This window comes from Amblyomma maculatum, chromosome 3, assembly GCF_055883805.1.
Source record: "Amblyomma maculatum isolate TAMU_Amacu chromosome 3, ASM5588380v1, whole genome shotgun sequence".
Lineage (NCBI taxonomy): Eukaryota > Metazoa > Arthropoda > Arachnida > Ixodida > Ixodidae > Amblyomma > Amblyomma maculatum.
In genome coordinates this window covers 166566940-166581650 of record NC_139346.1, presented here as the reverse complement: position 1 = coordinate 166581650, position 14711 = coordinate 166566940, and the positions used below count along the sequence as shown (strand labels likewise).

Below are 14711 nucleotides of genomic sequence, written 5' to 3'. Positions count from 1 at the left end.
ATGATAGTTCCATTTGCTGCGTGTTTATGGCTCTTAGAGCAGCGCAAACGTGTAACGTTGTAAGCACGCCGAAAGGCTCCGGTGGTGTTTGTTCCAATTATTTGTTATGTGATTACCCCCTTATAACTAATGTACTTCACTTCGCTGGATTACAATAAACTTCGGAACAACATCGTTTTCACCTCGAGTTCTTGGTCAGTTCGCTCTAGCAATACATATAATTCTCCGGGTTAGTTCAGTTGGTAAATGGACTGCCTCGTATCAGCTGTGGTTTCAGGTTCGAACCTCGTGTATAAGGAGTATTTTTTTTTTTTTAAGTTATGCAGTTTCAGTGAGAGTCCTATAACTCTGCTTTGTATCTATCTGTATGGCTTGCCTTGGTTGGAGGCTATTGAGTAATCACTCGCTTAAACTAACAGCAAGACGGAAATTTGAGCTAATTGGTTCATCATCACTTTTACCAGCGCTGTGACAGGAGACAGGGAATAAGAACAGACCTGTCGCAGCACTGGTAAGTGATGAAGATCGCTTAAGCTAAATTAATTATCCGATGTAAAAAGCTCTCTACAAATACTCTTTCGTACTACAAGTGATTTCTTGGGCATGCTTGACTGTCCACACAAATGTTTGCTCTTTCATCAGTTCAGTTCAGTTCAGTCGTGTCCGACTCTTCGTGACCCTATGGACCATGTCACGCCACGCTTTCCGGTCTCTCACTATCTTCCTAACATCACATAACTTCATCTGCAGTGCCTCGAGGACGCCATCTAACCATCGCGTTCGCTGCCTACCCCTTCTCCGGCGACCCTCAACCTTTCCCAACATCAAATCTTTCTCCAGCGACTCCTCTCTTCTCATCAGATGACCAAAGTAGCTGAGTTTTAACTTTAGAATTTGACCCTCCAATGAGCAGTCAGGGTTTATGGTCGACAATATCGACTGATTTGATCTTCTGGCAGTCCAAGGAACTCTCAAGAGTCTTCGCCAGCACCACAATTCAAACGCGTCAATTCTTCGGCGGTCAGCCTTTTTCACAGTCCAACTCTCGCATCCATACGTCACAACTGGAAAGACCATAGCACGAGTTATACGGATCTTGGTTGGCAGACTAATGTATCTGCTCTTTACTAGGCGGTCAAGGCTAACCATTGCTCTCTTTCCCAGAAGCAGGCGTCTCCTAATTTCATGGCTGCAGTCTCCTTCCGAGGTAATCTTGGAGCCCAAGAACAGAAAATCTGTCACAGCTTCCACTTCTTGTCCATTGATGCTCCAGGACTTGATAGGGCAAGACGTCATGATCTTTGCCTTTTTAATGTTCAGTTTAAGTCCAAACTTCTCACTCTCTTCTAGTACGCGCATCAGAAGTGACTTGAGTTCCACTTCACTTTCTGCCATTAAAGTGGTATCATCCGCATATCTAAGGTTGTTGATACGTTTTCCAGCAATCTTCACTCCAGCTGAAGACTCGTCCAGACCGGCCTTCCTCATGATGCACTCTGCATATAGGTTAAATAGGCAGGGCGACAGTATGCAGCCTTGCCTCACTCCTTTCTCAATCGGAAACCAATCAGTAAGACCATGCCCAGTTCTGACTGTGGCCTCTTGTCCTTCATACAGGTTCCGGAGGAGACAGATGAGGTGAATTGGAACTCCCATCTCTTGGAGAGCTTGCCACAACCTGCTGTGATCTACGCAGTCAAACACTTTCGCATAATCAATAAAGTAGAAGTAGATGGGTTTTTGGAACTCTCTAGCTTTTTCCATGATCCAGCGAAGGTTGGCAATTTGGTCTCTAGTTCCTCTGCCCTTGCGAAACCCAGCATGCACGTCCGGAAGCTCCCTATCCACATACTGCTGCAGCCTACCTTGGAGGATTTTCAACATCACCTTGCTAGCATGCGAAATAAGCGCGATCGTGCGGTAGTTGGAACAATCTTTGGCACTGCCTTTCTTTGGAATGGGGATGTAAACTGACCTCCTCCAATCTTGTGGCCACTGCAGGGTTGTCCAAATCTTCTGACATAATGTATGCAGTGTGTTAACAGCGTCATGGTTGAGATTTTGAAGCAACTCAGCTGGAATGCCATCAATTCCGCTAGCTTTGTTCTTAGCAAGGCTGGCTAAGGCCCATTCAACTTCACTCTTCAGGATGCCCGGCTCGAGATCAGTAATCACAACCGTCTTATGTTGGGTTTGCACATTCGGGTCCTTCTTGTATAGTTCTTCTGTGTATTCCTGCCACCTCTTCTTTATCTCTCAGGCTTCAGTGAGGCCCTTGCCTCGTTTGTCCTTTATCACGCCCAGCTTAGCACAGAAGCTTCCTTTGATATCTTTGATTGTCTTATACAGAGCTCTTGTGTTCCTTAATTGGCTGTTGTCCTCAACCGCTTAGCACTGTATGCTCAGGAAGGCATTCTTATCTCTCCTTGCTATTTTCTGAAAATCCGCATTGAGAAATCCGCTCTTTCATCACCTGCACCATATGCAACGGATAAAATAATTAGACGCAGCTTCGTGCTGCTGCGATCCGTAATGGTCAATGATAGGCAGAGGTAGATTCTCATTAATTCAGAACAGTCTACCATATGACGCTGCTTTCTGTAGCAGGAATTGTGGGCATGCTATTTCCCTCCTTCCTTTCCTGCACCTTCAGGTGAAGCAGCACCGGGAAATCGACGTTCGTGCAAGATTATTAAAAAATATGACGACTGTATATTTAACATGTGAATCTTCTACCACCGCCGCTTTCAGTCTGCTTAGCAAATGTTTAGTATTTCAGTGCACGCACGAGTTTGAGTCTTCGCGCACGTGTGTGCGCGTGACCGTACATTTTCATATCTATATAAAGGTGCAAGCCCAAGACGAATTTTGAAGCGGCTCTCTTTTTTTAGACGTGATTGCACATAGTAGTGTTTTTCTGCGTCGTCGTTTACCAATTTTGCTATCACGAAAGTTGTCGCTTCTATATATATGGTTGCAAATCGAAGCTCAGCAGACAGTAAGGCAGGCTTTCCCCGAGTATAGTTGAGTCAGTACACTTACGACTGAGCTTTGTCGACTTGAAGTCACGCTGGCTGGGAAGCACATGCTTTGTGAAGCGAATGTCACGGTCGGCATTAACTGTGAAACTTTTATAAAAGGCGGCCTCCTTTGTCTTTAGCGGAAACCTCCTTCATAGCTCATGATGGCTTTGGAACCTTCCCCGTGGTCATATCGGTTTGGGGGGAGAGAGAGAGAGACAACTTAATTTGCCCCAGATGTTGTGAATTAGGGCAGATGGGTCCTGTGTGGCCCCCAGGTGGGGGCGACATCCTGGGCCCACGAAATGAGTGAAAGTTGTGTGTTCCTGTCTGGCTTGGTAAGGAGTTGGTGCCAGCTTTCCGCAGAGGGAGCTGGCAGGAGGGCCCTTGGGGGCGGGTTATTTACGCATCCCCAGAGGATGTGCGCCTGAGTGGCGGGTTCTCCGTTGTTACAATTTGGACATGCGGGGTCGTATTCCCCGTTAGTAATTAGTGATAGCCTGGAGTGACTAAGAAATGAGTGGGTCTGTAATTGCGCAGCAGGGTGGCTTGTGCTCGGTCGAGGTCGGGGTGGGGAGGCGGGAAAAGGCGTCGCGTCTCTTTGTGTAAATCGGTAATTTCGGCGAAAGTCTGGGGGGCTTCAGCGAGTGCATCTAGATGCGTGAGACCGACCGCCCGGATTGTTAATCCTCGGGCAAGTTGGTCGGCCCCATCGTTTCCAGAGTTGCCCGCGTGGGCGGGTACCCAGACTAGGTTAATTTTGTGGTCGGGAGTGCAGCCGCGCAGGATGCGTGCAGCAGGAAGGCAGATGTAGCCTGCCAAGAAATTTAGAATTGCTCTTTTTGAGTCACTAAAGACTGTACGCGTACGCGGGTCAGCGATGGCGAGCGCTATAGCTGTTTCTTCCGCTGCGGTGGGGGAGGGGGCACGGACCGTGGCGGCGGAGATCAGTGTAGATTGCGGCGTGGTAGCACAGGCCACATATGTTGTTGCATCTTGCCTTGCCGCGTCCACGTATGTTGCGTGTTGATCGGTATGGTAGGTTTCATCGAGTGCCCTGGCTTTGCGTTGACGGCGCGCGTCGTGTCGGCCAGGGAGCATGTTTTTTGGTAGTGGTTTGACAACGAGGCGGCTGTGTACACATGTCGGGAGGGGGGCTGTGGGATGGGGATCGCCTATTGGGTTGACGTTTAACCGGTCAAGGACGAGACGGCCGTGATTTGTCCTGGAGAGGCGATGAATTTGGGCTGTCTTGTGTGCCTCTATAAGTTCGGAAAGAGTGTTGTAAATCCCCAGTTGGAGGAGGTGTCGTGTGCTAGCATATTGTGGCAACCCTAGGGCAGCTTTGTACACCAAGCGGATGATGCTGTTAACTGCCTCCTCATCTTTTCGGCGAAGGTGATAGTAGGGATAGGAGTATACTATCCTGCTAACGAGGAATGCCTGTGTTAGCCGGCAGAGGTCATCCTCCATCATGCCTCTACGACGTGTGGAGATGCGGCGAATAAGGCCGATTATTTGGTGAGCTGTGGTGCGGAGGCGTTGTATTGCTTCGGAGTTCTGTGTATTGTTCTGTATTAGCATGCCCAGGACACGAATGGTCTGAACGGAAGGTATAGGGTGTGTGTCGATGTGGAGCGTGATGAGCTCAAGCGCTGCGGGAGCCGGTCTGCGCACTCTCCTGTCGCGGATGACAAGCAGCTCCGATTTTGTTGGGGAGCATGTGAGGCCGTTCGCCTGCACATAGGTGTGGACAGTGTCAATGGCTGTCTGGAGGGAACTCTGGATGTCCCCGTCTGAACCAGAGTTGGTCCAGAGGGTGATATCGTCGGCGTATAGGGAGTGTTTTACGTGAGGTATGGCGTTTAAAATTGGGGGAAGGCCCCTCATGGTGACATTAAAGAGGAAAGGGGAGAGGACTGCACCTTGTGGGGTTCCTCTGGTGCCCAGGGTAATCTTGTCACTGATGAGTTCGCCAATGTGGAGTTCTGCGGTGCGGTTGTGTAGGAAGTTCGCGATGTAATTGTAGGTACGGGTTCCTACATTCATCTGAGCGAGATTTGTGCCTGCAGCTGCTGATGGAAATGTGCACGGGCTAAGGGTTGCACAGGTCCCGGAAAAATGATTTTAATTAAGTTATCCCAGATATATACGCAAGGTTCTTCGATTCGTTTCATTTTTGAAACAGCTAGAATTTCATCTCATTATATCTGGTAAATAACCACTCAATTGAGTCCAGTCGACTTCCTGGTGTATGCTCTTTTTTCTTTACTTTTCCAGTGCGCTTAAGGCGTCCACTTTATCAATGACAAATTTTATGTTGGTCCAGTTGCCATAACCCATCGGTTTTCTGAATGTCTAACAATCTATGTCCAAGTTTACAGACTCATTGTATACGCCACTTAGCGGTACGTTCAGTTAAGCGGAAAAGAGCCAAGGTACATGCTGGCCAAAAAGAACGAATTCGGTACTGGTATGACAAAAAATATGTTATCACGTCGCATATATTTTGCTTAAGAGACCTCTGGTGAAGAAAACTTTTACGTGTCCGATGAGTGGAACCGATGTCGGCACCATATTATTATGACCATCAACACATCGTTGGAAATAAGGTTTTTAATTGAACTTAACTGAATTCTGCTCACTCGTACAGGCTAGCAAGAATATTAATAATTCCCTGACCTTCGTGATTCATGCTTCTTTCTTCAACAAGCTATTGGCCGGCGTTTGTGTGGCTGTTATTGGTATACAAGTTTTGCTCACAAAATGTTCCGAGAAACGCTCTCCTGGCTGCCATCTCAAATAACATGTGGATATTTTCTTTCGTTGCAGAACTTGCGCGATCTGTGGCTGAATGCAGACATTGTAGAGGGTCCCGGCGGCAGGCCCTACGTGGATGCTCAGCACTTCCTACAGCTGTGCACAAGCCGCTTCCCGCAGGCCACTCTTTCGCTGGGCTGGACCACGCGGCCCATGGCATCTTACACCTGGGCCCACGTTGAGGTCATGGCGAGGCTGCTAGTGTGCGGCCCGTACCGCGTGCCGCGCGTCACCTTTCCCGTGCGAGCCTCCATGCTGGCCGCCTCGATGCCGCAACTGCTGTGGCTCCTGGACGTAATCCCGGGCTCGACACTCACCGTCTGGTCGTCGCCGGGTGACCCATGGAGCACGCAAGCGATGGTCAAGCTTCGGAAAGTCCTGCCGTGGTCAGTGGTCTATTACGACCTGCCTTCTGACCAGAAGCAGGACCTGGACCAAGCCAAGGCTGCCGTCACGTCTTCGGTCCATCACAGCCTGCATTCCATGGCTGGCCCGCTTCCAGAGTGGTCGCTAGGCATTGGCTACTCCTGCCAGCAGAAAGCGTTGGCCGGCAAGCGCGCGGTTGTGCTAGCAGGGCCTGGAGCCAGGATCGTGCTTCCGAAGCAATGGGACTTTCTGTACGCCAAGACGGACATGACACGCTCTGGAAGTCTGTACATAGGCTGGGGAAAGGAAGACAAGATTAAGCTCAACGGAAGCTGCTTCTATCTCCGGCTGACGAACGGCCGTAACGTGACGGCGCGGATCTGGCCTGCCCCTTGTCTTCCAACGTCCTCTTCAAACAGTGACGATGACGACGACCTTAAGAGCGGTGAACGGTTGCAGTCCGGACGCCCGTTAGTGACACGCGAATGGCCTTCGTCACCGCCGACGCCACCGACACCCAATGAAGTCGTGCCCTCTAACTCGCTCCTCTTCGAGTCTTCTAATCCAGGCGCCGTAGTCTACGACGTCTACATCGCATCGGCGGTGGCCCCAAGCGCTGCTTCGCCCTCCACGTTGCTGTTGTGCCTTGTGATTGCCTTCGCGGTCCTCGTTTTGCACTGATGACTCTGGAAAAGACATTTGCGGGTGGTAGTGCATCAAATTTTCGTCACTTCGCTTGCAGGGCAACGAGTGAATATTCACGATTTGTTTTCGCATATATATGCACTCTGTTTTGGAGCAGGCATTGAGGGCCAAGCGCTACGTAGCTTGAGACGAAAGAAACTGAATCATGGCTGGGCGCCTGGCCGTCTTGTCTTCTGGTGTGCAACATACTTTTTGCGAAATATCACCCCGAAAGAGTTTTCGCTTTGTCTAGCAAGATTCGCATATACAAGTGAATTTTTTACATAAGGTTGTGCATCATCATGGAAGGCAAACCGCATGTGTCCTCTCTCGATCAGCTCATACAATCACAAAATTCAGATTATCCCTTGCCGCCACACATTCAGTGTATATGGTGGCAGCAACATTTCACTGTCGCGCTTATATCATTCGGTCAAAGGGGACCTTCCACAAGTGCAACACGTTAAATACCCCTGCCACCGTGAAAGGTATCGCCCTCAGAATTTTTCTTTTGCTTTTTTGATGAACAAATAACGTCGTAAAGCCACAGCGAGAAAGTCTCGTCATCATTATGTCCGCGACAGTGTCACAGAACAACATCTTTGACAAATATGAAGACAAGTTTGTGCCCCGTCTACAACAGTTACAATAAGGAACGTATATATAAAAGTCTTCACAACACTGTGTGCCATAAGGAAGCTTTTGATACAGAAATAAAGAAGTAGTTATGTTTTGTTTTATCTTACAGTACTGCACTGAACAAAATGACGTAGGAAAGAACTCGAAGCCACTGCCTTCATTTACACATGTACTGATAGACATTTCCGTTTATGTAATGTCATATGTTCACATGTTTTACTTAATGAGTTTCTTGCGTGTCTTAATCAGCGTGTATTCGGTCTGTGCATGCATGGCGTTTACGCCCTGGAAAGTTTCTTTTTGAAATGAGCAATAAAGTGGTTTTGGGCTACGAAGAAACATGAGTTTTCGTCTTGTGTCGCACCGAGTTGTTGTTGTTGTTGAAAACTTTTATTGTCCAACAGAGAAGGACCACACCGCCTGGGCCGCTCTGTCTCACCCCCCTGTAAGGGGGAGGGGACTTAGCGGCCCAGCCGCACGGGATGGTCGCATTAGGTGCTGGCCGGTTTGGTTTCGCCGGCGGCCTCTGCTGCCAGTTGGACGGCGGTGAGTTGGAGCTCAGGGTCCGAGCTTCGCAATAAGGTTTCCCAGGCTTCCCTACTGCTAATGTTTTGCGCCCTGCCTGGGGAGTAAGCGCACTCCCAAATTATATGGTCGAGGGTTCCTCTCGCCCCACGCTTTTTACATTTATCGACACTTTTTCTCATTCACTGAGACACGTACCCACTTTCACTTAATTGGCACCGGTACACCATTCCACCAATCGACTAACGCACCTTGAAACAGTCATAAGAAAACGTAGAAGAGTGGCACAAACCAAGAAATTACTTCATAATGGGCAGATTAGTTCTGTACGTTCATTCGTGCTTTTATGAAAAGTTTCCGGGAGAAATGAAAGCACACACTTAAGTAAAGGTAACGATTGCTGGACCTTTAAGGACTAGATTAGTATGATGGTCACGTTGAAGCCTCTTTTTTTTTTCTTTTTCTTTTTTCCTATCCGCCAAAGGTAACCACTGCGAACAAGCTCTCTCAATCCGGACTCAATAAATGAATTTACGCTGAGATTTCTATAGCGGTCTCAAAGATGCAGGCCGGGAGGAAAAAAAGCAACCAAGTTGTGGAAAGTCAGTGAGTTTCATCTCCGCAATTGGGTCTGCCTGTATCATGCTTTGTGCCCATGTGTAGAGAGTCCTCGCCAGATATAGCGGGTGATTTCCATCTCAGATTGTCGAGCGATGTTTCCAACAGAGCGGCTATAGCTCCGTGCGTTCTGCGCAGTCTTCACGGGTGGCTTCGCAATATATATATACCTTCGTGCCAGGAGCTACGAACGGCGGCACCGCCCTGTGCTATATGGGTGGTTCTTCTCCGGCAAGTGGCGCCACTGAGAGGTCACTCGTGGGAGGACCTCGTTGCGTGGGAGATGAATTGTTCGAAGCGTTTAAAGGGGTCGCTGCGAAGCGTTGCGGCGATGTGCGGAGGCTGGCACGCGACTAGCGTTTCCGCGGACCGTGACGGCCGCACGTCGCCCTCGTGCACTGGGCAGGGAGCCTGGTGTGTCGCTCCTGACAAAAAGTACTCCACAACGAGCCACTAAAAAAGTGGGAACAACAGTTTTGCATACAGCGGGTAGTATGTGATATACACTTACGTTGGTGCGACAACTATCCAGACATTAAATGACGTTGTACTTCACTTCCGTAGAGGGTAGGGAGGGGGCCATAATGAGTCATAATATATCGCACTAACCTCCGCCTAAGCACAAAAAAGGAAGCGTCATGCATATTCTCTTTTCTCACGCTCTGGGATAATGGTAGAGAGGAAAGACTGCGACCTGTCTCTTCATGAAATGGAGTTTTTCATTTTGCTCTTAAATGAACATGTTTCCTTCTTTTAAACAGCGACAATGTACTCGCCCAAGTCGCACTGCCCATGTTTCCTTTGACTTTCAGTTTCCGTGGTCGCTCCTTTAATGAGCCCAATGAAATGCTCGAGCATTCCAACAAGCACACTCACCGGCCGATCATGAGAGAATTGCTTTCTTCTGAGAATAGTCGATTTAGTCTTGTGTTTCTATTCACATTTTCTAATTGACGGCCATGCGCTTGTTCTTGCTCTGTACTCTTAGCAACGTAAAATATTTCCCGCCTAGTCGGTTTTCCCAATTTTTTTTTTCACGTACATACACCCTGCACATGCCAAGTTGCCAAAGGGTGAGAAACATGGTTAACATGGCAGATGGGAAGCTAAGAGCCATATAGACAAATGTTCAGTCAATACACCGACCAACGGTTCGCAGCGACCCGCGCAGCCTTGGTACTGGGTAAGGCAAGTATGTAGAGATACTGACTCAGCTTACTAACAGGGGACAACTTGCTAACAGGTAGCAGACAGAGCTGACCAAACAGCCTAGTGGCAAGATATCTTTTTCAATAAAGTTCATCAAATTTAAGCTTGCGCGGCGTGCAAGAAGCACCAGAGTTATACGCTTATCTTCGCCGGGGCTACCACGGTATCGTGCGTGGTGACATGCAGGTGACATGCCTCTGAGACCTCACTTTCCAGACAGAGCGTAAACTGATCCCCCAATGTCACCAAAGACTAGGCGCGCGGCACAGCGGCCGTTTGCGCAATACGTTACGAAAATTACGAGAACGGAAGATGGGGCACCCGCCCTGTCACGAATAAAGACCTCGTTTCGACACCCCCTCAACCCTCGCGCGTCCTTCGGCTCGAAATAAAACCCCTCCCGGGGTGAGCTGCATGGGCCAACTGACGGAGAAGAAGTGCACGTAGAAGACGAACTGCGGGCACCTAGGGCAGATTCGAGGCGTATAGAAGCGGCTTCTTCATGCTTTTAATCGCCGCCACGCCTGGCAGGCGTGACAGAGGTGTTCACATGATACCTGGACGCGTACGAAGTTTTCCCCGCGGGCGCGATTCGGAGCGGAAAAAGAGACGCCCAAAATGGAATGCAGCCCCGACTGCTTCACGCAACGCGCATCCCTGCGTATGAGGAGCCGAATATTTGAGCGCGTGCCAAGCATGTGTTGCGTATACATGCAATTTCTGCACTATGTGTCAGCCTATATCGGCCCAATCGTAGCCAGTCGGCTGGGAACAGATGCGAGTCTGCGACGTTCTCGGAACTCCCGCGGTGGAAGATATGCTGTCTCGCTGTATAAAACAGCATGGCTTATCGATGTTACGAGCTCACCGGGTTCTGCGAAAAAAAAAAAAAAAGAAGCAGTACAGCGCAGATGTGAAACAGGTCACCAGCTTCTGACGACGATACCGCACGTATCCGTGCATGGGGAAATATTTATACTATCTTATCTGTCAGCGAAGAAGGAAGCCACGGGGAGATTTTGCTGTGTCATTGTTTCTCTCTCAGATTCTTTTTTTTTTTTTTTTTGTCTCTCTGCAGGGTACGTTGTTGAGGGGTGCACTAGGAGAAAATGATAGCAACCTGCAGCAAACGAGCTACATGAGCTGTTATGAGCCCAACACATACAGTGCTAGAGGATTCTAACGACAGGTGAGTATAACTCTGCCGCAATGTCTGAATTTATGATCTCACTGTCGTTGCGATTTCTAGGCATGTAGACAATAAAAAGGGCCACACCATACGGCTTAAGCACGCTGGTTGTAGAGTTCAGAGTTGCTACCATATTTTTCTTTTTTCTTTTTTTTCTTTTTTTCTTTTTTTGCATGAAATGCATTTTCCGTCTACATGCAAGAACACGTGTGTCAGTACCCCCTCAGTCACCCTAACAAGCACTGCATTTGAATTCCTTGATGACAAACGGGTTTTTCACGTGCTTGTTTTATGCCGGTGTTCTCTGTTTTGCCTCACGTTTTATCATACCTATTAGGACCCTTATAGCGGCATCTACTTTTTTTTTTTCTGTCTTCCCCATCTCTTCTGCTCTTAATGCTGTTGTCCGAATAAACCATTCAGTTGACCCCGCCGGGGTGGTGCAGTGGTAAGACGCCCGACCACTGTGCCGGAGTACCCGGGTTCGAACCCGACCTCGGCGGCTTCGTTTCGATGGAGGCGAAACGAAGAGGCGTCCGTATGCTGTGCGCAGCAACAGCCGTCGTCCACCACCGAAGTGGTGGCGGGTGCAATGCCGGCCTACAACTGATAAAAATTCGGAGGCAGTCTAGCCCCCGCCGCAAGCGGCGGTGAACTACCTGTCCCAGCCCCATCAGGGCCAGGACCAGCCACCCTCCCATCCGGCTTTGCGATGTCAGCGCACGTTAAAGATCCCCAGGTGGTCGAAACTACTCCGTCCATTACCGGCTCCTCTTTGTCTCTTCCACTTTCCCCCCGACCTTCCTCCCTTCCCTTACGGTGCGGTTGAGGTGAAAACAAGTGAGACAGTTACTGCGCCTTTCCCCTCCTATAAATCAATCATAAACCATTCGGTTGCGAGTGAGCGCTTCTTTCGTGCTTGTGTTCTGCTGTGTTCGTCTTTTTGCGCTCGTTTACCGTGAATGTAAGAACACTTTGTCTGCTCCATCTCCGGATGAACACGTGGCCCAATACAGAAAGTTATCCACGTGGGTTTGGAAGATAAGGAGTACCTCACTTGGAGCATGGCTGCTTAAATAATAACGTTCTACGTGGGTCCATGAAGTAGCCATATAATATGGTAATGAGAGAGGTAGTATAGTAGAGAGCAACTGCAGATCCCGCCTTTAAAGAAAAGGGAGGTAAAGAAAGTATTTGGAAGCAGTGAACCGGGCCAAAACAGCAGGTGAGTATCAGATAACAGCAGATCTGCTCAAGGTGAGGAGATTATGATAGATGAACTGATCAGACTGTATATAATCAATGTATTATTACCTCGACCGTACGAGAATCTTGGAGGAATTTTGCTAACATGAAAAGAAAGGTGCAAAGGCTTATGAAATCGCAGACCGATCTGTTTACTGTGTTTTGCCCAGAAGGTATTTGCTGAATTAATTACTAATAGAACCAAGAAAGTCTTAACTTAAGTTGACCGAATTACCAGACGGGCTGTTGCAAAGACAACTCGGCAATAGACCTAATTCACGCTATCAACCAGGTGACAAAGAAATGCGCAGAACATTGCCAGTCATTGCATAGAGCATTCATGTAGATTACAAGGGAACATATATGACGACTAATTGGCACCATAAATTTATTTTGCATCCCAGGAACATGCAGACGCACCGAAGTTTAACTCTACATCAACCGCTGCTGAGCTTGTGGCTCTTCGGGAATCGATATGCTAAATTTGCGCGGGACCCCGTCAAAAGTATTGCATATTCACAGACTCAGAGCATGAATAACAAGTTTCCTACGCCAAACCGCCTACCAATTCCTGGCACTAGACATCATGGAGCCCCTACATCTGCCCATGCCCCAGACCACGGGGAAAAGGTTCACTTATATCTAAGTGGGGTAAGGCTAAAGCCCTTCTTGCGACTCTTCGCACTCATTTGCCGCTTTTTCACATATTTGCTTCATTCTCTTTTTTTTTTCCACGTTTTTGCACGTTTCTGCGCAATTTTGACGTATTTTGCACAATTTAGACGTCCGTGGCTGTTTTGACATCTGTACACTATGTCGATGTTCTTGGCTATTTTGAAGCTAATTGAATTTTGCCTCTAATTAATTAACTAATTACTTCACATCAACGAAAATTTGCACGCACACGTGTTTTTTTTTTTTTTTCACCTCATAAAAGCATTCTTTTACTCATTAATCAATTTATTTCTCGACGCTAATGATGTGACAACCTCCGCGGATGCACAAATCCTATCCACACTCATTAGCCTATAAAGGCTTTCGCCGTAATATTTCAACAAATTCCTACACACTGCGGGCTCGATGGAAATGATTGAAGAGGCAGATGTTGAAATAAAGAACGCCCTCAGCAGAGGCCTCCAAACAACTGTGCATCTTTCAAGAGCGGACACTATGTGTCTTCTTTCGAACTGTAGACGAGTGCGAAGGCGCGACTTATAGTGGGCCCAGCCAGACGCCAGAAAATCCGTCTCAGATGATATCAGACAATGTCATTTTCTTTTCCGCGTGGAATTCCACGCCTACATGCATGGTTGATTCATAGACTGTGTTTATATTTGCATTTAATTGGAGAGGCGGACTCTCCGGAATGTTCAACTTGTAAAATTACAGAGATCGCATGGAGCATATATTAGTGGCGTGCCCTGTGCATGCGCGCCCGAAAGTATAATGCTAGCCACTTCCTTGAAGTGTTAGACAGCACGCCTCTCGGAAAATTTACCACTAAGCGCTTGGCTGGACAAATGCAAAGCTCTACAGGCAATGCGGGCTTTCTGCTATTTCTTGAGCGACACGGGACTGGACTCGCGCTTGTCAGAAAAGCTACCGTGTTGATGTATTTGTTTCATACCTCTTTTAATCCCATCGTCACCCAACACGACCGTTTATTTCTTCTTCTTTTCCCCTTGCCTGTTGCAGATGTGTTAGGCCAGTTGCTCAAGTTTACAGCCTTTCCTTTCTATCTACCTATATGTATTTGACCTGAAAACTCAGTCGAAACCTCAGTCATGCTGATTACGAAATCAGGGCGCTGAAGAGCTATGCGATCGCCCTTACAAAAATGAGCATTGATAAAGAGTTGACAGACTGTGGACAACTTGTGGAGTCAACAGCTTCAACACAGGTCGTTGACTGCGGTCAGCAAGTGTAAACGAAATGGATATTTACCTTTAGTCAACAGCGACTAACATTTGTGTAAAGTTTGTTTACGATGGATTGACCTAACTAAATACATATAGTTGTTAATTAACATGTGTGTAAATTTTGTTAACTATTAACTGACTGGCTGAAACATATACGGATGATCTAGATTCGAAAATTCTCAGGGAGGCCTAGTTCAGTTCATAGCCTCACTCCGTTATCTTTTTTTCTTGCTACTGATTTGGCTTTTGCTTCCTGTAATGCTTTTTGGTCTGCTGATGACAGCTTGCTTCCACGTCTATTTCATTTCACCTTTCTGCCCCCCCCCCCCCAAAAAAAAAAGAAAAAAAGCGCATTGCAAGTAATAACAGATGTTTGGTTTTCTCGCATTTCACTTGCGCAAATTATGATATAATCAGTTTTAATTCGATAGCCTCTTAACAAGTAAGCATCTTTAATTATGTTGAGAAAAAAAATGA

General features: G+C 47.7%; 1 protein-coding gene across 1 annotated transcript in view; it reads left to right on the top strand.

Moving 5' to 3' along the window:
- Positions 1–7858, top strand: part of LOC146196769 (uncharacterized) — a 49035-nt gene extending 41177 nt beyond the window's left edge. Inside the window, exon 6 of the mRNA XM_084597073.1 lies at positions 5853–7858. Within this exon, the coding sequence (XP_084453199.1) occupies positions 5853–6887 (1035 nt within the window). The 3' untranslated portion in view covers positions 6888–7858. The remainder of the gene's footprint in view (positions 1–5852) is intronic.
- The last annotated feature ends 6853 nt before the right edge of the window (positions 7859–14711 follow it).